Source organism: Harmonia axyridis, chromosome 3, assembly GCF_914767665.1.
Source record: "Harmonia axyridis chromosome 3, icHarAxyr1.1, whole genome shotgun sequence".
Taxonomy (NCBI): Eukaryota; Metazoa; Arthropoda; class Insecta; order Coleoptera; family Coccinellidae; genus Harmonia; species Harmonia axyridis.
Window position 1 is genome coordinate 60814438 of NC_059503.1, and position 25551 is coordinate 60839988.

At 36.5% G+C, this 25551-nt stretch overlaps 1 protein-coding gene across 5 annotated transcripts in view; it reads left to right on the forward strand.

Annotated features, from left to right (window-relative positions):
• The window catches only part of LOC123675051, a 167064-nt gene that overhangs the window by 127810 nt on the left and 13703 nt on the right, over positions 1–25551 (forward strand). For all 5 annotated transcript variants that reach the window (XM_045610286.1, XM_045610287.1, XM_045610288.1 and 2 more), the window contains 4 exons: positions 14059–14328; positions 20654–20902; positions 22532–22684; positions 24653–24783. In XM_045610286.1, the coding sequence (XP_045466242.1) occupies positions 14059–14328; positions 20654–20902; positions 22532–22684; positions 24653–24783 (803 nt within the window). The remainder of the gene's footprint in view (positions 1–14058; positions 14329–20653; positions 20903–22531; positions 22685–24652; positions 24784–25551) is intronic.

Here is a 25551-nt window from a genome sequence, read left to right on the forward strand (position 1 = left end):
CTAATGGACGTAGTGCGCGATACGTATTCCGCACAGAACCATTATTTTCGAAATAAAATTGCACTATTTTCAAGCGTTGTTCAGGCGTGAGTCTATTCATGATGAATTGCCAAACCAAACTGAGAATAAATCACTTGACAGCTGTTAAATGTCGCCATCTTAAACAGTCGACTTAAAGTTATATGCCTCGAAAAAAAACACCCTATATTATTGAATTTCTCGAGATGTGATAATACGGAACGAACTGATTAGACCCAGTTTCAACTCAATAATTTTTTGGTTCAAAAATATTTCCATAAAGAAACCGGATGTTAATGTTTGGTTGAGGATAGCTCGGATAAATTTCTGGAAAGAGCGAAAAATTTTAGTTTCTTCTTAGAAAGAATGTTGAATTAATTAAGTATTTAAATTGGATTGTTCCCGAATAGCTGTATTTTTGTGGACAATTCTTGTGACTTTTTGAATATATTAATTAACAAACTCATTCAACTCGGTTAATCGAGTTGCTCCGAGTTAACCGGAAGTGTCATTTATGCCAGCTTCATGCTGAGGAATACAAGCGAGTAATTAGAACCCAAAATGGCACCGTATGTCAGTGTCGCATCTTCGGATGACGCAACTTAAATTAACCCCACCAGAAAGGCAGAAAGTTAACTCAAACGGAACATTTTGAATAATTGATTCCCATCGATACCTACCTCGGCGAACTCGATACCGCTTAATTTTGGCGGGAAGGCATTAAAATCGACTGCGATACCCACGTCGTGAATTTAAATCGAAATTTTCCACCTGGAGCTCAAATTTCCTTCGTGGGTGGGATGAATGGTAATGGGGGAGAAAGAAGGCTATATGGAGCGTAGAATAATTTCCGCGATTCAAATTGTATCAGATTTATTCATATATGTATCGATTTCTTATCGGACACACGATAAATATTTTTGTGGAAAACTCTGACTTTGAGATAGGAGATTTTTGAGTGTTCGTTCATTCATACAATAATGTTTCTTCTTGAGGGATTATTACTATTATTTGAACTGGGGTCGTTTTGGTTCGGTAAGCCTTCCGGAAACTGCGACCATGCAGATCTTTTGTTATCTACCCTACTCATTCATAGAAACCCAGGAAAGTCGTCAACGACGTAAATAAAATTGACAACCCCCTAAGGGGCCTTGGCCGTTACCTATCTGGTATCCAGGACCGGCTTACCCATGTGAATGGTTCTAGGCCAGCCAGCTCCGGACACTTGCATATCAAGTGTTCGGCTGTTTCTGCTTCCGATCCACAGAGCCTGCAAATCTTGTCTGCTGACTTTCCCATACGGTACAAATCATGCTTGTACCGACAGTGCCCCGTCAGCAGTCCCACCATCACCCGAAGCTCGGCTCGCGACAGCTTCAGGAGCTTTTTGGCGTAGGTAGGTGAAATCTTCACGAATTTCTTTGCCTGAACAAGTCAAGGAGTGTTAGTCCAGTGGATTGTCCTACTGTTCAACTCCCATAGCTGGACCGCAGCTTTATATTGGTCTTTTCCTATCCCACAGAAGAGCTCAGGTCCAGCAGGTGTTAACCTTGATGCACTTTTTGCAAGTTCATCAGCTCTTTCTTTTACTTCAACCCCACAATGCCCTGGTACCCATAGTAGAGTCACCTTATTTCCTCTGGCCAGTTGAGAACTACGCTCCCAAGCTACCTGTACTGCATGTCTCAGAGCCGCCAAAGTCCGTGAGGGCTGGGGTAAATTTCAAAGCGTTCTACCCATGATGTCCCGAACATGCTCTATGGGCGAAAGATCGGGATCTGGGCGGCCACAGCAAAAGAATCACATGGGTCGCTCCGAAAAAGTTCAAACAACATGAGGTCGGGCATTATCTTGCTGAATTATTGGATTCTCGAGCCGGTTAATGCAAGGGAGAACATATGGCTGCACTATTTCTTGAAGGTAACGCAGTGCTGTCATGTTATCTCGAATAAAGGTGACCTACTTGCATGTACAATAGCACCCCATAACATAACGCCTCCTGTCCGGTGTACAAGACGCTCAGAATCAAAGTGGGGTTCATGTCTTCCTACCCGACATCGTCTTACCTTTCTTCTGCCATCATGTGCACCCAAGGAGAATCGAGATACATCAGAAAAGATGACCTGAAGCCATTCCACATTCCAATGTTGACGTTCTCTACACCACTGTAATCGTTACCGGCGATGCTCAACCGTCAGAGGTAACACAAGATTGGGTCGATAATACTGAAGTCCAAAAGACTTTTTTCCTGTCGTTCGGCTTGATCTGACATTCTTCCCCGGACATCAATGATGTGAATGTGCCTAAGCGTAGTGACGAGCACTGCTCATGAACTACTTTTTGCACTTCAGAGCTGAGCTGAGATACAGGATGGCCTTGTTCTCCTGACAACTCATCAGCCAAGGATCCAGTAGTCGCAAATTGGTTTCTAATGACCATAAGTCTCAGACGTCGATCTTGAACTTCATTTGTGCCCTTTCGACATCCGGTGCCTACTCTTCTACGATTTTGGGTTTTTATCAACTTAGAACTTCTTTCTCTTTTGCAGTCAGGCTAATAGCCTTTTACTGCTCCATCTCAATATAATTCACCTCTGGTGAGCTATTTTGATTCTGATCTAGCAGGTGGCAATATGCCATTCAGAAAGTTTATGTAATCGTTACGCAATATCTGTGCCAGTAAGGGTTTGGCTTCAACACACACTTCCGAGGAAAGTGTCATCTTCGGTAGATTGTGTTTTCTAGGAGCTTTTTCATCGTAGTCGCAAGCCTTCCTTATAAGAGGGTTTGCGTGATTTTCCATTTTAATGAAGGTCAGATCTTTCAGATAGTCGTCTAGGAATGGTATTCGCAGGTCTTCATGTATCCGTACGTTGCAGACAAACCATGGTGCATTTACGGCTCGTCTCAGGATCGTATTCTGCACGACTCGAAGTCTCTGCAGATGCGTCTTTGCGGCGTATCCTCAAGTCGGACATGCGCAAGACATGACCTTCCGAATGGTGGACTTACAAAGAAGAAGCTTGTTGGAAAGAGAAGGTTTTTATCAAACCACGCTTGATAACATCTCATAATATCTGTTCGAAAAAGGTTTACGACCCCGCCTCCCGTAGACCAATAATTTGAGCTGTTTCAAATTCACTTAGCTGGCGATAAATTCCACGTACACTTGCTCTATGCATTTGAAAAACAACTGAACCTTAAATCTCCTCAAACAGCTGGTTTGTTGTTAAATTTAAAAACTTGCAAAAAACAACTACAACATTCAAGTAACAAAAATTGTTCACATTAAAAACCTTCACCATTTTTTCTCCAAATTCAATCATTTACTCCTTGCTATACTATCAATGTTTCACTAAAAAAATTAAAATTTAAACAGCTACTTCTGGGTGTTGCAGTTTCTTTGTTAGTTAGTATATATTTATTTTAATTGAAAACAGATTGTTCCTTTTTATTTTCGTTTCAATCTCTTGGAGATCGAAACATATGTTGCCATTTCAATAAAACATTTGGAGTCGACCTAAAGAGTTTTTCCCACTTCTTCTCCTTATTATAACGCATTAAGAGATGATGGATACGTTTTTATTATAAATTGTATGAAACATCTTTCAAAAATGTCCTCCGCATGACCTCTTTCAGGACTCGTTTCTTGTGTGGTAATTTTGGAAGACCCGTCACACATTTCGGGGAATATCTCATCGATAACTTTACGGATGTTGGTTTTCAGTAAGTCAATAGACTATAAGGATTATCAGCATGAACATGGTATCTCGCATAACATCACAAAAAAAAAATGAAAGTCGATAAATCACAAGATCTTGGTGGTTAATTCTCATCGTTGAAAAGAGAAATTACACTTCCTGGGAACCGAATCGCTTCCAATTCCATGTTACTGATTACAGGTAAAAAATAGATAATCATTTTGGAGGAAAATCAGTGTAATATAGATTGCCTTTGGGATAATTTTTTCGGCAGATTCAAGTCCATTTTTGATTTTGCTTTTCCTCTAATGAAGGTTAAGGTTAATGATTCTCACAGAAGATATTTTGATAGATCCACTCAAGTCATTGAAATGAAAAAACAATTAGATTACCTTTATACAGCGTCTCTTTCTCGCCCAGAATTAGCACAGAAATTTTTTTCAATCTGTTTTATGATTGGTATTTCTAGATAGATGTTTTTTGGGACGCATGCCCCATAGATTTTTTTCAAACAAAAATCTGACACAAATTTCATCTATTCCTATTACAATGAGTCAAGGTCTTTTTTCCTTAATCACAGAAGTGATAATATTTGCTTCATTACTTGAAATCAACTCGAAATTATTCATGTCGTAACTGTGGAATTTAGTAATGAAAGAAGACGAGAGAAAGAAACTATTTCGAAATATGGTGTTTTACAAATTAAACAAAAGGAGTTCAAAGTAGCCACAATGAGTTTCAATACATGCTCTACATCTTCCAATGAATGATCGCTTCATTCTGCTTGCATGTCTTATTTCGGTAATATTTATGCAGCAATTTGCACACGCTTCCGTAGCTAGCCGGATCAGCTGTGACAAGTACATCCTCTTCGTTGTGTACTCGTGGCCTCCTGGAGCTCATTCCATCGATACCAGTTTCAGGTATTCAGCCATCCATGAATACATTATGCACGCGAGTAAACACTAGATAATCGAAATGGTGTGCATTAGGAAATCTTTGCCGATATAGTGTTGCAGCTGAATTAGCGTTATCACCACACTCGCCGTAGATTAAATGTATTTGAGCATAGACAGAACTTGTGTATATCTTAGGCATTGCAGTTAATAGAAAATAAAAAAATCACTAAGCGAATCAAATCCGAAGTCACAGCAAAAAGTCGATTCATCTACTTAAAGAGTGCAAATCGATAGGTAAAATCTAGTCCAAGATCACAAATCGATTAATTCCAATTAATAATAATTTAAAATTAATAGGGCAAAGGAATGTTGCACACTGAGTCGCTGGAACACGAGGGGGTTACTAATTCATCTTTTTGTCACTCATGGAATAAAAGACTAGGGTAGATTTACTTTCGCTTTATTGTAGCTATTCCAGAAATTCTTATTCTTTATCTGGCAGAGGAATCGTTTGTTTGATTTTAATAGAACAAGATTTACATTACACAATTAAATTTATTCTGTATTGAATGCTGAGCATACAGTGAGTTACACTATACCATTTCGGAATCTCAATAACACAGGCATATCTTTTTGTCAATTTGGCACTCAGCTCACCCTATTTTTTTTCACACCGCGTTAGGTTGAACTAATGGAGAAAAAAAGCAAAATATGCAAGTTAGATCTTTGTTTAGAAAAAGTATATGTATGCGCCCCAAAAACCATAGTTTACATTCCAATCCTATCTAAAAACCAGATTGAAACAATTCCTTCATTTGGAGTCTTGTCAACGAAAAGAGTGGTAAGATGTGAAAACACAACTCATCAATGAAACTGGTTTGTGGAGTTATTGAGAGTTAAAAAACTCATACCAATGAGAGCGACTAAATTGCCACGCAGTAGCACGTTTACTATTTCGAGCAATCAAAGTGACCAAATTGACACATACTGTTTCGATAGACGATGAACTAGCATACTGAGAAAAATTTCCTTATACCTAATAAATTTCTGGGATCTGGAAAAACCCTTGTATCTAAGAAATATTCTAGGATACTCCGAGTGACTTTGATTACACTTTATCCAAATGAAAAAAAATCTGTCATCCACCGAGCTAGAACCGAGAGAATCATTAAAGAGATTTTCAAAAAGTGATATATGCAGCCAATGCATATAACCAAAAACGAAGGAAACTCGTTATTTTTTAGCCAATAGAAATGTAGGCTTGGTTAATCGATCGTCTAGAGGTATGATTCGATTACCTGCCTTTCGTCTTCTGCTTCGTGACTTTGTCGGATTTGTAATAATTGAACTCTTTCCAATTATTTACATCTATTCACAAAGCCACACTTATACAGTACAAACTCAGTATTGAGAAGATCCTAATTACGTCTTAATTACAAGTTTCTCACTGTGTTACTGAATTTCGTCTCCAACTCGTTTGTTGATTACTCGAAACGTCTTCGTTTATCACGTCTTCGTCGTACTTCAAGTTTTCGGTCGTCTCGTCTTTAACTCGTTCGCGACTCTTCTTAATCTAGTCCGCGAACCGTCTTTTCGTCTCACGTCTTAAGTTGACCGACTGAACTCGTCTTAGACTTACCTTGAACTGACTCTCTGCCGATTGGAACTTACCCTGTCTCGAATATCGACCTCCCTTCTTTCGGATTGACCACACCCTTAGGGAAAGTACCATCCCCTAGTTTTGCCGTACCGCTCACAAAGCTCTTCGCGGATTCCTGGAAATCGAATATTCTCGAAGGACTAGAACCTGATACACAGATGTGACACATCTGGTACAACCGTCTTGTTCTCGAACTTTCCCAACCCCAGTAAGTCTCTTAAGATTTACAACCGACATGACACATCTTCGACACCCCGAAGAATTACACATCCTTTTCACATTATATGTACAATAACAATTCGTTGTATATTCATTGAAACTGTCATGCCCTCGACACTTGAAGAAACTAATAGATCTCCAAGCATCCTGTTGACCATCTCCATTATTTACAGGGAACAATAACTGGATCCTACAGAAATATCATAACTAAATCGACTCATTCTGGTTCCAAAGACAATACGCTAAATACCGGGGTTTACTTGAGAGTATTGCTAGGAAATAAATTCACTGGCCCCAAAGGAATTTCTGGGAACCTGGATAATCCTTGTATAATCGTCTCATTCTGGCTTCCTCCAAGTGATTCTGGATAATATACTATACCATATTTTCCATCCATTAGGCCACAACCTGTATATGTTCAAAAATCATTAGGGAGCGCCACATCTGTAGAACATCTTCTGAAATGTCCTATATGCAGTTCGAATGAAATATTGATAGAATCGAATCCTCTTCGTTCTTTTCGATTCGAACCTAAAATCTGAAAATCTCCTATCGATGGTATTAACTCCGAACCAATCAAGCGCCTCCTGAATCCTAAGGGAAGCAGGAGTTATACGACCAATATAGCTGGAATTAAAGTCTTCAATAAGTGACTTTCTCAAATAGGGTTGCTCTGTAGAAATAACGTTATCGGGAAGCTTAACACGTGACATGGCCGAAGGCAATCTCCGCGAAACCTTCTACTGTAGCATTGTTGACGTACAGAGAATTATGAACTCACGATCTAGGAAGCTAATAAAAAAACTCATAAGAAGAGTCATTTCCTCCGAAGAATAAAATTCAATTCGTAGCTTTTCATTGTTTTAGATTTCCCAATTCCCCTCCAAACTTTTTGAAAACAATGTCGAAGTGTGTTCATAATATAAAATATGGAAGCAATTCTAGTTGATAGATCCTTAATACCAAATCATAAAATCATTTCATTCGATTTATTCGATAACTGATACATCGTTGAAGAGTAGGTACTTCTAAATTAAGTTCCTATCGTACACAGACCTTATTATATTATTATAATTCATATTATATAATATTATATTATATTATATTTTCACTACCATGAAAGTTCTACTCGAAAGCTAATATCAAAATTGGAATAACTCAAATATTCAACTACGTGGAAATAAACAAATTCATCGAATTAACTATCATTTGCTCGAAGGATGGCGAAATTATATTCCTTGAAGACCTGATGTACCTTTTCCCCTTGGGTACTGTTATGGATTTTTTTTATCAAAAATTTATAGTCAGTGAAGAAACATAATAGATATACTATGATTACTAGCAATACTCCACTATTCAGGCCTTGACGAAGACGCGGTTTAATTTTTCGACAGTTTCTTTGATGGAAGAACTCAGAGAGTTATGATGGACAGGGATTTATCTGAAGACCTGTCAGTGACTAGAGTACTAATATTCTTCGACAAAGATGAAGCTAATGAGGCTTGTAATTTGTTGAATTCTGAACTTGGAAAACTTGTAGAGTACTTCTCCCTGCACCACCTCCATCTCAATCACGAGAAGTGTGGTGCCTTACTTTTTGGTCCCAAAAACTACGTGGAACAAGTAAGAACGATTATAGACATGAAAATTGTAGATAAAAGTATAAAATTGAAAACAGCAAACGTAACTTGGGACTCATATTATGCAATAGACTCAGATTTGATGATCACATCTCGAGCTGCTTACTTTTTCTAATTTCCTACACTCAGTTTTTGACCCTCCTGAAAAGTCATTAGAATATTGAAAAGTCGAAATTATATTTGTTATTGGTTCGAAACATCAAATTTCAAATCAAATATTCTATTCTGAAATAAAAAATAATATAGATACATAACAATTGGCGCCCAACGTGGGGCTAATAATACTTTTATTACAGCATTGTTTTGAAAAATTTAAATCAAATTAAATTTTAATACATATAATCATTAAAATATTATCATCAATCTATTATGGAAACGAGATTAAAATGAAAATTGGAGAGAATGGTTATGAAGAAGAACATTCCGATATATACTGATATCACAATACACCAATCGTCCAAATATCCGTACATCCAAAAAATGCAATAAGTATGCTTCATACATTGTTAAATGTACCTCTGAATCAAGAAAATTATTACAAAGAATTCAATTCAATTAAAAATTGACAAGATGTTAATAGCTGATGCCTTATAGCGGCCACTGCGTTTACCACGTACGTTTGATTCCACCATTTGTTGTTTTCAAGTCGAGAAATTATACCTTTTTGAGGAAAAATTTAGAAAAATACAGTTTCGAATAATTTGTATTTTCTACTATCGAAATATACTCGGTTTTCTTTGGAATAACGAACACGGAAAAATATAATCCAATCAAAAGGTGAACCTCGAAAAAATTACAGTTCGGATCAAAATATTTTTTGGTTATTAAGTCCACGAGATAGTTCCCCCACATCAGTGAAGTATGTTTGAATAGTTGCAGGACACCTAGTATAAACGCAAAATGTGAAACTTTCAATTTATTTCAAATTTTTCCGACAAACTTCCCTTGCTCTCGAATGAACTAAAAATCTGATTCGTGAATCCTTGTTGCTTCGTTTTGATATGAATTTCGCGCATAACTAGAAACTGGGCCATCTGTTTCAGCGTCGTTCCACTGCATAAACCAACATTTATTCCTCACTCATTTTAATGCCCTTGTCCTGGGAGATTTCCAACGAATTATTGCGACGAAAGGCTAATTTCTTTCTCTCTGTTTCTTTCCTTTCTCGTTGAGTAGGAAACACGATAACTTAACTCTCCTTCCATAAGATTGGTGCTATGGGTATGAGCAAGTAGGTCAGAACAGTCAGTACTTTTTTATGTCAATAGAATTCCAGATTTTATTAGCAATCCTATAATTTTTTAACATTCATAATATACAGAGTAATTCACCGGGATGGCCTATTAGACATTTATGGAAAACTAATCATAATTTTGAGCTAAAAATTAGCATATTGGGGTTTGAGACAATGATCTTTCTCCCTGAAAGATCTCTTCTTCGAATATTTTCAACTGAAAAAGTCTCATCAATATTTATCAAATTTTCAAAATTTATTAAAATTTTCTAAACTGAAGGCATTGATGCTTCTTCGAAGACTGTTGATGCAATTTGTATGCTTGTGTTCAGGGCAGCCGCCAGACATTTTGGCGCCACGGCAAAATGAAATTTTGCCGCCCTGATTCGCCTAATTTATTTGAATTTTCTCGAAGGAGCCTCTGTTATTCCTGTAAGGCATCTCTTCAATTCCATATTAATAGTTTTTTTAACTTAATATCACAATCTTGAATTTATCAAAGGACGTTTTGTCGATTTCATGAACAAATGCCCTGCATTGTTCAAAAGTACGAAGCTTTATAAATAAATCTACAGTAAAAAGACGATGTTGTTCTGAAAGGTGCATTTTATTACCTATTTGTATTTTCATAACTATAGATGAAAGCGCTTATTAGATTTCAAAAATATCAGCTCTTGGTAATTCTGTTATTTTACTACAAAGAGTGGTATATTCACTAAGAGAACATTTTTGTATCAAAAAGTATGTCTTGTTTTATTGACACACTGCGCCCCTAAATTTTGGCACCCCGGAAAAATGTCCGATTTGCCGGTCCTGGCGGCGGCCCTGCCTGGGTTTGCCAAATATTGGTTGAAAAAACTCGTTTTTGAATGAACGAGACTTAGAATAAGGCTTCTTGCGAGTGTTATACATTATTTCTCCCTAATTCACTGATTTTCATTGAAATTATTGGAATATTTCCATAAATATCCTTTAGGGGTTTGTATTGAAAATTGTTGTAGAACTGTTTTCGGTACTACAAATTTGACAGATAAATCCGTAGCAGAAGAGTTCCATGTACAACAATAAAATAGATGTAACCATGAAATCTGTATGAAACTAAGCTATACATACATGATTTTATTCTAAAGGGTGTTTTTTTTAGAGCTATAGAACTTTAAATTGCAATAAAACAACGATGGATCATTCGATTCACATGAATTTCATTTATCCATAAGATAATCTTGTGGCATTACATTTTAAATATGACTTCTGGCATATGACCACCACAGCTGGCTCGGATGTAGTCCAATCTGGACGTCCAATTTTCGATGACTTTTTACAACATTTGTGGCCGTATATCGGCAATAACACGGCGAATGTTGTCTTCCAAAAGGTCAAGGGTTTGTGGCTTATCCGCATAGAGCAATGACTTTACATAGCCCCACAGAAAGTAGTCTAGCGGTGTTAAATCACAAGATCTTGGAGGCCAATTCACAGGTCCAAAACGTGAAATTAGGCGGTCACCAAACGTGTCTTTCAATAAATCGATTGTGGCACGAGCTGTGTGACATGTTGCGCCGTCTTGTTGGAACCAAAGCTCCTGGACATCATGGTTGTTCAATTCAGGAATGAAAAAGTTAGTAATCATGGCTCTATACCGATCACCATTGACTGTAACGTTCTAGCCATCATCGTTTTTGAAGAAGTACGGACCAATGAATTTTTCTGGATGTAACGGTGTTTCGACATACACTTGAGGATTAGCTTCACTCCAAATGCGGCAGTTCTGTTTGTTGACGTAGAAATTCAACCAGAAGTGCGCTTCATCGCTAAACAAAATAAAATGGACGTAGTGCGCGATACGTATTCCGCACAGAACCATTATTTTCGAAATAAAATTGCACTATTTGCAAGCGTTGTTCAGGCGTGAATCTATTCATAATGAATTTCCAAACCAAACTGAGAATAAATCACACAGCTGTTAAATCGGTCGCCATCTTGAACACTAATGCCAACTTAAAGTTATATACCCATGAAATCTGTATAAAACTAAGTTATCCCACATGATTTTGTTCTACAAGAAATGAACAGAATGAACGGTTTTGCCACAGATCTAGAGAAATGGTTTTTCATTCGTTCGGCAACGGCTTGCATGATATGGATCTATCGAGTTTACTAGGATGAGGTACTTTGTTGTTGCAGAACAGCACATTTTTCCGCTTCGGTCTTATTTTCTAATACTACAAAGAAACCTCTCTTCTATTGAATCTTCCTTCATATTTCTCTCATTGTGAGAATGATGAATTCGAAAATTTAGGTTGTGCTCCTCATAACACGCAATTTTCAACCTTCGTGTGAAGAACCCCAATTTTTGCAGATAATGTTCAATTGAGACATTAGATATCCAGGATTTTATTGAATAAGTGACACATACTTCTGGGGGTGTTTCTGTACGCAAAATTATTACAGTTTGCTAAATAACTTTGGGTCGCAGATGCTTCGAATTTCAAGATACAGGGTGTTTCGTTTTGTCTTAAAAACTGACTCGGTTTTTTGAAAGGAAGGAATATTACACCACTGAGATAATTCGAAATGAAAATCATTTCTGAATTCATCGTTCAATTTGTAACAAAAAATTTCCTATGCTATCTTACTTACATGCATGTTTTATATCAATTTACAGGGTTTGGACAATTGAAATTAGGCAACCAATTTGGACTGGGCCAACGTTCCGTCTATATATATATATATATAAAGTTTGTCAAGGCAACTTCATTCATTATTTTATTTTATATATGTTGTATATTTAGCGAGTCGTTCTCGAGCCAAGTTACGAGGTGCGCCATCCCCAGGGACCGTATTCTCGACAAGTATTCTTTCAAAACGTATACGTACTTTCAGTACTCTAAACACTGAATGTACGTATACGTTTTGAAAGATCACTTGTCGAGAATAAGGTCCCAGATGTTTTGTGTTTCGTCCCGAGATCGCTGGTGGATTTATCGGTTAGGAATTCCAGCCATCTCTGCCTTCTCATACTATCGTGGAGAAGTGACTCTGTTGCAACGCGAGGACCCCTTTAAATCCACCGGGGCCGAAGTAGAGTAGCAAGAACAGCCATGGCGCTGTAGTGAGCAGACAGAGTCACTACAGCATATCAAAGAGACTTTTTGCCTAGCAAATTCCTATTTCACCCATTTGTTGAAGTAGTAAAATGATAAAAAAATTGAATGATACGCATAGCATAATGATGAAACACTCATTATAATAATAAACTCCCGGAAGTTGTAGTGATATCACTGGAACTTCCGGGAGTATATTAATAAGGAAGATCTATTATAGTTGATATATTTCAACTGAAATGATATTAAAATTATTAATAAGAAAGGAAACAATCATATCATGTCTTGTCAGTTCAAATTGTTGTCAATTTTTTTAATTCCAATAATAAATGCTAGTATACCTTGTAACGTTACAATCTACCACTCCCTATGAGTGGTAATTGTCGACCATAGACTTTTAATACCACAACAAAAATACCTTCTCAAGTTTTCACATGGGTCTATTCGAAAAGGAAGTGTTCTTCCTTGACTCTTTTCTCGCCAATCATCTTCAGGCAATGTTTTATAAAAACTAACTGCCAATTTTTTGGGTATTTCGAAAGGTTTCAATTCGAGGGTCAATTTTGTTTATCAGTTATATCTCCCAATTAATAAAATTTATAATTTCTTGCTCAGCACGTGACTATGCAGATGATGGACAGTATTATTTACAAAACGTTCCATCCCGGTGAAGTCAATTAGGCAGTTTGCAAACTATGAATTTTTGAAGATTGAACTAAGGAAACTGCTTTGCGATTTATTTGTTCACATTTAAACTATGCAGATGCTGTCAACAATCTTCGCTTGAATGTCCACGATAAACAAGGAATAAAAGAATTCATGCCTATGTCCGATTTTTGGCGAACATAAATATAAAGGATTCAGTTACACACATCGCATCGTCAACTGGATTATTATGAATATTGAAAGACTTGTTCATGAAAATCATTAACAGTAAAACCCCCTCCGTACCCTTTACAATAAAATCACTCATTGTTCTGACGTCCACAATTTGAACATTCGTTTCAAGGTCATCTTGACGCAGCCTATTTATTTTTGTAAATGCCTTTTGACTATTCAACTAGCTGTTTGATAGACATATGTGGGTATTGACAGGGTAGATTCTATATTTTATATGGTAGATTTATGAAAAGATTTTTGTCACTTGTCTTCGAATATTTTTTTCTCCTAATCATAAGTTGAATCTTTATGTTTTGAGTTGCTTTTAGGACGGATTTTGGGATCGGCAATGCTTTGAATCTCGTGAACCACAGATTAGATCGAGCTAGACAATTATTTAGTGGATTTCGTTTTTTTCTATGATCATATTTGTAACCTATAACTGAGGGAATAAAGACAGTATTATTTTTATCGAATTACAAGTTTCTAGTTTCTTACTTTCAAAAGTTTGATCCTGATGACTTGAAAATTCAAACTGAACTCGGAGAGACTATAAATCTGACAGAAATTCTGCGATGAATGCATCCATTTCCGAGAAATATACATAAACCTACCTTCAATCTTTGTTCATGAATGCATCATTTCCACAAGTAACCCAATATCCTCACCTGATTATTTCTCATCATTCAGTTCTTCTCTTCGCAGAAACCACCCTTAAAGAGGGAGGATTCTTTCCTCCAGCGTTTCACCACGCGTCAGATACCGGAAACTCAGGAAACTGTGGACGATACCGGAAGCGAGGGAAACACTGGAGAACAGTCGGCACCCAGGAGGAGGAGAAGGGCCAGGAGGCAGCCTAGATCTGTCGTTAATCCTGACGAGAACTTTTACTTCTACTGGCTGTTCGTTATCACAATCTGTGTCTTATACAACATGTGGACCCTGATAGTAAGACAGAGTTTTCCGGAGCTGCAGGTGAGAAATCATCTTTTATGTCGTATACTTCTTCCAATCTTACCTGAACTACTTCATAAAAACGCTTGTCCAGATGTTCGTTTGATCTCATGCCGAAACCATGGGCGCATTCATTAAACCCTAGAGTATTCATGCGATTGTATTGAACCATTGTTACCATGTTAACCTACTATATTTAATTTTTCTATATTCTCGAGCTCTGATATACTAGTAGGGAACATTATTAACTATGATGACATGATCATTGCTTGAAATTATAAACACCTGAAAATGTTTTCGATGAACTTGGAAATGTTCAGTCTGAAGATGAGGCAAACTCTTGAAAACATAGCCTTGATCGCAAAATTTTCATCTTCGGTTTTTTTAACATTTGTCACAAAATTTCGCCAAACTTCATCGTAGAAATCATTGAAAACCTTTCTCATTTTCTCGATGACTCTAGAATCTTTTGTCGGAATTTGATTGAATTTTCTTAAACTATTCTTAAGAATTCCCGGAACCAGTTCTATTGATGAGATGTGGAAGATCAGCACAACTCCCACCAATAAGAGCGACCAAATTGCCACGCAGTAGCAAGTATTCGAGCAATGAAAGTGATCGAATCTATAGATACTATTTCGGTAGAGAATCAACTGGCATACTGGAATCAATCAAAAAAGACTAGTGAGACAGTGAATTCCTTGCTCTCTTATAAATTTCTGGGAACTTGGAAAACCCTTCTATATTAGAAGTTTTCAGGTTTACTTCAAGTGACTTTGAATATAATTTCCAAAAATAAAAAAAAGTCACACAACGAACTGAAACCGATCAAAAATGCTCATTCGATAAATCCCCTACGGACCACATGGGTCTATGCGAATCATAAGAAAGATAATCAGGAAGTGAAAGTGACCAAATCGCCACCCGGGCGAAACGTGAATTTTAGCCAATAGACACAATCAAATTGACGAATTCAGGTTCCAGAGACGATCCGCCGAATACCGGTGTTCATTCAAAAGAACTGTTATGCAGTGAATTCCCTAGTCCCAAATGAATTCCTGGAAACTTGGATAACCCTAATAATAATAATCGAAATATTCTGGCTTTTTCCAAGTGACTTTCGATATACTATATCAGTGTGTTATTTTGCTTTGATTGTTGAGTCAACAACATCATTTTCGAGTACATAAAACCCTTGGGCATAATCTGAATAATTTCTGGCCTTTGAAAATAATTAGGAAAAAAAAATTATTTCACAAGTTTTTCTGGAGTAATTTCAACAAAGTTTGAACACCATCTATATTTTTTAATGGATTGAAATGGAATTGACAATTCTGAAAGGATCGGGTTATTGATCATTTGTCAGTGTCTAGATATCAACTTTCTGTGCAGAAAGTTCAGGCTCAGAAGATATACCTGCAAGCATTTTTCAAAACATCGAGAAGAGTGGAAGCTGTTCATAGTACTTTAAGTTCACTTTGATAGCGTACGCAGAAGGTTGCAAGAATTCATCATCTCCGGTACTTGCTACAGGTCCTCTATTGGAAGCAGATCGTCAAAGATAGCGTATAGAATTTGCTCGAGATCATGCAGATTGGGACATGAACGACTGGCGAACCATTCTATTCTTCATAGACGAATCGCTTTTGAGGCGATATTTACTTCAAAAAGTTTAGAGAAGTCTTGTAAAACGATACCCTCAATACTGTACCTCTTCTAGAGTTCAATTTGGTGCTGGGGGTGTGATAATGTAGGGCGATATTTGGAAACGCGAACAGACTGGCTACATTTCAGGAAGGCATTAACACTGGGTCACATCTCACCGGTATCGGGGAAAGTGCTAAACATCCCCCTTGTTTTTGGTTGAATCGATCAACTGTAATTCTATTAAATTGGGATAATGAAACACCGGATTTTTTAACTAATATATTGAATTTGGCTGTACAAGTTATGTGTTCACAAGGTAACAGCTACGAGCGTACTGAATATGGTACCCCAATTTCCTGGGAATGTTAAGCGTCGCTTTGGATTTTGCATACCAAAGCGCAATCCAAGTCCCTGATTGGTCCACGTCTTCATTCCTTGCCCTTAGATGTGACTTCAGGATGACCATATGTAGCGTCAATGTGGCGCCAAGGATGTTCCTGTTCTATTTTTTGCCCTCGCTGTACCTGCTGGGGTAGGTTTTTCGACCTAAATGCGTATCTCTGAATATTCAACTGCCCGTAAAGTTTGTGTGAAATTCACTTGACGCAACACCCCTTGTTCCAAAAAAGTTCTGGCCGTACTGCCCACAAAATACTTTATGGTTCCTATGGACTCATGTGGTTTTCACCATGAAATGTTCTCGGTCGGAGAGTTTCTGGCACGTGGACCCATCATGTTCGTTTTCGAGCATTCTCAACCTTTAATAAATCTCCTTAAATTTACAGCAGAAATTGGTTTCAACGTAAATCAATTGGAAACGACATGCTCGACACTTTGAAGAACTAATAAATATCTTTCAAGATTTAGGTAAAATAGAAATTAGTTCCGTTGTAAATCAATTGAAAACTGTTCTCGATGCTTTAAGGAACTAATAGTTTTCCAAGCATACTGATGGCCATATATAATTCTTTTATTATGTATAAAAATGTTCAGAACTCAAGTGCAAAATGAGAGAACTAGGCAGCATGTCGTAACTTTAGGTGATCTTGCTTTGTTCCAGATCTTATTATCTTTATAGGGAGTTGAAGTTCTAAAACCAAAATTTTTTTTCTCTTAAAGTTGTTTTCAGTTGTTTCTAATGACCTCGCGAAGCTGATATCTCCGTTCGATCAACATTGATACAACTCCCTCCTTTATATAAAATATTCCGAAAAAAACTCCTCGCAAATCCTGTCTTCTCATCGTTCCCTTTTCTGGGATGAGTAAAGCGGAAGTTGGTGGCTGAAAAAAGGGGAGATCCGCCAAAATAAATGACTTTCTGTCTCCTAGGACGAGACGCGTGAGTATCCACATTATACAGTTTCGTAGGGTGGATGTGAATTTTTTTTTCGATCGGTAGACGGCTTTCTCCGCTGATCGCTGGTATATACAATGAAGTCCGTTCCATTGGGAACGAGAATTGAATTCCGGGATAAGAGAGACGGCTGATTGGGATCTGCCAGGTTTCATCATGACGAATCTGATGCGGCCAATCGAAAGGCATGATTCGATGCTGAACTGCTGTTATACGATCAGGAAACTATGGAAATTAAATTCTGTCAGAGACCTGTATACGATACAGATTATGGATCTAAATGTGCTTTACGGTGGTGCGTTGATGGAAGGATCAGATTTTGTTATGTATTCTTCAATTGTTGCAAATCAATGACTGGAAATTATGAATTACTGCCGTCTATTATGTTATTGAATCTCGTCTGTTCTGTTTTGTTCGAATAGTCCTATGAAATTCGAAGTACCTACATTTCAGCAATTATAAATTCGAAATTAAATGCAATACAATATTACATTATTATTGTTTGTCTTGTATTTTAAAATACCCTTGATTAATACATAGGCGTACAACTTTACTTCCGGCCTTTTTCTCCAAAATTCGAGACTTCATTGTATTCATGATTCTTTGGCCGAATTAGAAAGGCGCGAGCAGACATAGCTCCATCTGTGAGCAGATAGAGTCACTACAATTCAAAATTTTGTCCATCGCTGGTCATTACTTTCTTTCATCATTCAAGCAGCGTACGAATCCTGCATTGAAAAAACTAGTCATCTTCAAAGCGATTCACGAATCGATTCACGAATCAATTCAATTTTTCTATTCCAAAAGTGCTGGTCAGCCAGGCCGTGTGCCATTGATCAAAACAAATGATAGTCTGAGGGAGCAGCGTCTCAACATTTCCAAATATTTCTTGACCTCTTTCGCAACATGAGGTCGAGCATTGTCATGCTTTAAAATCACTTTATCATGTCTCTCGTTGTACTGCGGCCGTTTGTGTTTCAATGCTCGGCTCAAACACATTAATTCGTGTTCCAGTCGGTTTTAACAACTCATAATTCATTACGCCGAGCTGGTTCCACCAAATACTGAGCATGACCTTGCAACCGTGAATATTCGGTTTGGCCGTCAACGTGGAAGCATGGCCGGGATATCCCCATGATTTTCTGCGCTTCGGATTATCGTATTGAACCCATTCTTTGTCTCCAGTCACAATGCGATGCAGAAATCCCTTTCGCCTTTGCCTTGCAAGCAGCGGTTCACAAGATAACAAAAGCCGTTCAACATATCTCGGCTTTATCTCGTACGGATCCCAATTTTCGTGTTTCTGAGTCATTCGCATGAATTTCACGCATTTTAAAATTACTTGTTGCATTACTCCTAATGATTCTTCAATTCTTGATGCGTTTGACAGAAGTCTTGATCAAGAAATGCCTCCAATTCTGCATCTGCAAACGTTGAAATGGGAAGTCCTACACCAACCACCGTATTCTCCAGACGTTGCTCCCTTGGACTATCGGAAAATAGATGCAAAATATCCCAATATTTCTATTGCATTGCTAATATTTTGTCATTTTCGGTATCGGTTGCTAGTGCCGAACATAGTTTTAGTGCTTCAGTAATAATAAAAACTATCACCGTTCTTATTCGGCTCAATCGATGTTTGCCGGATTATCGACTCTATGCTCAAGACAACAAAATCCCAATTTCAAAAGCCACTTCTGTATTATTTGTAGAAATTGTCCGAAATGAATATTCAATCTTTCAATGTGATTCAGTCTATAGTATATACGATATATTACTATATTATTTTTCTACTATGCCCGTGTTTTCAGTAGATATCAAAATGCGTGTGAATGTGATCCGCAGATAAACACTGCCTGATAAACTTTGATGCTTAACAGAGAATTATCGTGAGATGAAGACATAATCGGCTGTTTACTGGTTGAAAAAATGCAAAGACGATGAATTTATAATTCACTACTTATTTTGTCCGGCTTAAAATGGCGAAAGCGCTTGGGGACCGCATTTTCATATCCCCTGGGCCCGTAATTCTTGTCAAAGGCCCTGACATTATGAACGACTGGTTTTAAAGGGTGTTTTTTTTAGAGCTATAGAACTTTAAATTGCAATAAAACAACGATGGATTATTCGATTGACATGAATTCGATTTATCCGCAAGATTATCTTGTGGCATTACATTTTAAATATGATTTCTGGCATATGACCGCCACGGCTGGCTCGGATGTAGTCCAATCTGGACGTCCAATTTTAGATGAATTTTTCCAACATTTGTGGCCGTATATCGGCAATAACACGGCGAATGTTGTCTTCCAAATGGTCAAGGGTTTGTGGCTTATCCGCATAGACCAATGACTTAATATAGCCCCACCGAAAGTAGTCTAGCGGTGTTAAATCACAAGATCTTGGAGGCCAATTCACAGGTCCAAAACGTGAAATTAGGCGGTCACCAAACGTGTATTTCAATAAATCGATTGTGGCACGAGCTGTGTGACATGTTGCGCCGTCTTGTTGGAACCACAGCTCCTGGACATCATGGTCGTTCGATTCAGGAATGAAAAAATTAGTAATCATGGCTCTATATCAATCGCCATTGACTGTAACGTTCTGGCCATCATCGTTTTTGAAGAAGTACGGACCAATGATTCCACCAGCCCATAAATTGCATCAAACAGGCAGTTTTTCTGGATGTAACGGTGTTTCGACAATACACTTGAGGATTAGCTTCACTTCAAATGCGGCAGTTTTGTTTGTTGACGTAGCCATTCAACCAGAAGTGCGCTTCATCGCTAAACAAAATAAAATGGACGTAGTGCGCGATACGTATTCCGCTCAGAACCATTATTTTCGAAATAAAATTGCACTATTTGCAAGCGTTGTTCAGGCGTGAGTCTATTCATGATGAATTGCCGAATCAAACTGTAAATAAATCACTTGACAGCTGTTGAATCGGTCGCCATCTTGAACAGTAATGCCAACTTAAAGTTATATACCTCGAAAAAGAAACACTCGTTACAATGAATAATTGTAGGTACATGAGATGAACCTGTTCATGGAAAAATACTAACTATCAACAGCTAATTAATTGAAACATTCTAAATCATGTGTAAAAAATTCCCAACACCATTTAAACAGTCAAACTCGGAATGAAAATATTCAAAAACTCGATTTAATTTACGTTGAGAAAATAACTTGGGTAAAGTTATAATCACATTCATCGTTCTGAATAACAGAACAGAAACTCCTGACAACTTTCCTTATTCAAAACCAACTAACTCTAACCGAATGTCCATCCTGTCTTCTCACAGCCCAAATAAAGTTAATTAAAACTGGAAATATTTTTCACAGAGTATGATCTCAAATTTTTGGGTTGGCTGTGACGGTCTTAGCGACATCGTATTCGTCCTTGACTGGTTCGTGCAGCTTCGTACTGGCTATCTGGAGCAGGGCCTCATGGTTTATGATTCCAAGAAGTTAGCTTGTCATTATCTACGTTCACGTGCCTTCTTGATGGATATGGCCTCCCTCTGCCCTTTGGACTGGCTCCAATGGAAATATGGATCCCAGCCTTTGCTCAGGTTTCCTAGATTCTTCAAGGTAAAATACCGTAATTAAATTGACGAAGGTATACCATCAAACTATGCCAAAATCAAATCATATATCAATATTAGTATTTAGGTAACAAAATATTTGGAATATCATGAAATATTGCTGAATCTAAAAAAATGATCAACCACCATGAGAATGTATTCTGTAACTCAATAATTCAAAGATACGCACCGGCAACATGAGGGGAAAAGACAAAATCTCAACAAAGTTTGTAGTTCATTTCTTTTTACCCCCTTTACCGAGCTAAGTGATTCTTTTATTGTGTTTCTCTTTAATAATTGATATATCTCAATTTTGAAAGAAATCACAGCACCGAACAAAATTCATTCATTGTATTGAAGAATAGCAATCATCAACTTGATTCACCGACACAATATACTTTCTCTTCAATGTAGGGAAATTTCATTCCCCAACATATACCCCTATTTATTGGTATTATGATTCCCTTTTTATCAATATCAATATATCGATTCTGTAATTGATATTGAGTGTTGGTTGTTTCGATGAAATATTCATTAGATAGAAGAACCTTTTCAGTAAGATGTATGAAGTCGTGCATTTACTGCTTCAGACAATTTCAATAAATATAGTAATACATTATTGATACGAATCATAACCGATCAAAAAATGAATTGTTATAATAGTATATAATTCAACGAGCGGTAATGTAGGTTATAACTCACGCAGATGAAGTCTGCAGCACGAGCCGCAGGCGAGTGCTGTAATTCATCAAGTGAGTTATGACCATTACCGCAAGTTGAATACTATACTTTATCTACGACTTTATCAATAAATACTGAGAAAAAATAGGAACGGGAAATAAACATAAGTGCTCGATCCCGTACAAGAGAGATGGAAACTTAGTGTCACCAATCACAATCGAACTAGTTTCGGCTAGCTCGAATCCAGCACAGAGTACGACAACTTTATTGAAAAACCTTAATAGTTGAACATAAAAATGCATTAAAATATACCAAAAAACATTCCCTGTAAACGATGACTTAATGATCTTACTATATATAATTCAATAGGAGTAGATAAAGAACCTTATCTACCCCTATTGAATTATATATTCATTATTCAACTGCTTTTGAGCAATTAATAGTATCTATTAACAAACAGCAATAGGAGTAGATAAAGAAACTTTACTACTTCTATTGAATTATATATTCATTATTCAACTGCTTTTGAGCAATTAATAGTATCTATTAACAAACAGCGTGAGTTATAATAACTCACTACTATAAGTCGCTATAATCAATAGGAAAAGATGGATCTGTGCTTCTATTTGGTTGTCCGAAAGGAAATATTCCATTATTGTTATTGAGAGGAGGAATAAAACTTTGATAATTTTGACGTTTTTAAGTGACTTTTAGGGTTTTTCAATAAAGTTCTTCCTTTATTCTTGTGTTTTAGTATTTATTGTTATAGTCGTAGATAAAGTATAGTATTCAACTTGCGGTAATGGTAATAACTCACTTGATGAATTATACTTTGTTTATTACCTTACTCTAAAGCGAGAAATATTTGGTCATGGATTCAAACTTGATGTTTCATTTTTAATTTATCTACTCAGCTATTTACATTTCGTTGTGAATAATAAATCCTTGTTTTCAGGTATACCGAGCCATAAATTATTATTACATGGTAGAATCGAGAACAGTGTGGCCGAACTTATGGAGAGTCGTAAATTTGATACATATTCTTTTAATCTTAGCTCACTGGTTTGGCTGTTTCTATTTTTTACTGTCAGAAGCTGAAGGTTTCCAGGTGAGAATTCAGGAAATATTTCCATGAATACATACTATCAGTTATCTTACTAATTGATTGATTAAAATCAGAGGAAAAAAAATAAATAATCGGTGAAAAGTAAAATACCTATTATAAAAATAAATAAAATGAAAAACTGACGCGATTGGAAGTCATCATGATGTAAAACAAAAGAATTGAAATATTTGTTCATCACAAGTTAATATACGTTATTCCAGAAAACATCAAAAAAGCAATTGACCGATCCATCCCATTTCGCTCAACTTCTTTTATTTTCCGCACCATCTTCTAGTGAAACAAAGATACTTGAAGCTTCCCAGAAACGTTCGAAGTTATTGTCAATCAATGCTATCCAATAAGAATTGAGAACCATAAATTTTAATCAGTTGCCTTTTCTGGTTTTGTATGGGTTTACTGCGACTGAATCGAGATCTACACATCAGCATCAATTACGAATTTTTAATTTATGTCATTCATATTCTGTCATATTGATATTACCATCGATTTAAAAAAATTTCAGTATAGGTTGATAAATATTGACCATAAAAAATCATTTGCAGAACTGCATAATAGCAGATGCATAATATTGTATTTCATTATTGTTTCAAGATGAGAAATCCAATATGCAATTCTCATTGAAAAACATTGAAGATACCCGTTGAGAGGGAACATCACCACGTGATGTGAAATTAGGAATAGTTCTTATAAATCACCGTGTAGTGAATCGCAAATTTGGAAATTATTGAAATTATCGTAGTAAATCGAAAATTTGGAAATCATTGAAATTATTGGGATTATTATTCAGAAAGAATATACGTTAAATTCAAAAGAGCGATCGCGACTTGTGTAAACTGATCTTATCTTGGAAGCAGGATATATTCTTCATCGATTATTTTTCCATTACTTATCGTCTCACTGCGTTGGTGAAATCGATATATTTTTCACGGATAAGAAAAATATATTTAGATACAGGGAAATCTTGGCTTATCTAAGGTCAGTAAAAATGCTTTTTGGTCACATATGACACAGCAGAAAATCCGTCAAGCTGTAGGCAAATTCGAAGTATGGTTCTAGCTGAGACAACAGAAAAATATGCTTGATCTGGTGGGGTCTGTTGACGAAAAATTGAAGAAGGATAAAAAAGTTTTTCAACCAATGATCTAATTGGCATGGTATCTTGGGCAATTGTTGGAGCGGTCTTAGATAAGTACGAGGTTACGATTTTGTTCAGGTTTAAGGAGGAAGTCAGTTTATAATGAGTATCGCTTAGGGTCTCTTATTGAGAAGGGTTGAAAGAACATCTCAACCGGAGATAAGTGAACGTTGGTCAACATTCTCTGACCAACCCGTTCATGACAACCAATTTTTATGGAATTTCCACATAATTTCTTCAAACAATAATCTGCATTGTAGCATTTCAAAATTTCCAATGAGAATTCCAAATGAGAATAATATTTTTGATTAGTTTTCGCAGAATATTTAATCATAAGGTAGTGCTATGAAGCATTGATGTATCGTTACATCATTCATGAAAAATCCTAAGAAAAATCATCACAAAACAGGAAAAAATCTCGTTTTATGAAAATTTTTAAAACATTCGTTAAGTACTTTCTTTCGAGGACAGGACGAAAAGTAGTTATTGTAATATTCTTAATTTCTACTAATCATTCAATCCTGGCAACACCACTTATTATTTTCATCCTCCTCCTTCCTTAGGAAAATATTGACAGATCACGGAAATGTCGTGTGGTGGTGTTCCCTCTTAAAGAAAAAATAATTTCACCAATACCTTCTTTTCACTTTTTATTCATTTTAGTAACACAAAAATGTTTCATCCTCACAAAAAAAGAATTCATAAAAGTCAGAAACTTATCCCTTTTCATATCTCCAAAAAAAAAAAAAAAAACTGAATCAGCTCATGGTCTATACTGTAATGAAATATTTTAGTTATAACGCTTTGTTCCGCAGGGAGATTGGGTATATCCATATCGTCCAGGTGACTACGCCACTTTAGCAAGGAAATATCTAGGATCCCTATATTGGTCGACTCTAACGTTAACCACTATTGGAGACCTGCCAACTCCCGAAACTAATGCAGAGTAAGTTGTCTCCTATCCTGTAATTTATTATCCGGTTGCTAGAATTTTCCAACCTCAGTCATCTGATTGTATCGATTCGTTCTCCTTATTGGTTTTTCCGAACGCTTTTTGTAGGGCACAACTGGAAAAGATTCCAGTTTACTCGAATACCGCATGAGCAATATCAAAGAATTTTGGATAAGTATTTCGTTTGTTGTAGACCGGTTCTTCTCCTAAAAATATTCGAAATTGAGAATCAAATTCAATTTAATTTACTATTTAACCCTTTCAGTTACCGCATCCTCATTTGAGGACTTACTGTTTCATGGCTGATATTAACAAATCACGTTATTATATGCGCTTTGTCAACGTTGGCCTCAAATGAATGCATATCACAGACATATAACATGGGCTGGGAGTCACGTGACATTTACTCAGCGCTTTCCGGAATATCAAAGAAGGAGAGAAAGATATATTGTGAGGCATGGAATTAATGATTAATAGCAAAAGATATGGATTGGCTATTGGAATAAAGCGTTTTCAATTTTTTAAAAAGAATAGACTTCAGCCTGAAAAGAAATATTTCTTATTTACATTCCACAGTTGCCAGAAAGTTCAGTATTATAACAATAATTTAGATAATTAAATTTATTTTCGATATCTTGTGTAACTGAACTTAACGAATTTCAAAATTTGTAATAAGTAGAAGAAAATGTTTATTTTATACCAAATAAACTAATTTCATTGCTGAGGTATATAATATTATAATATATTATTATATTAATATTA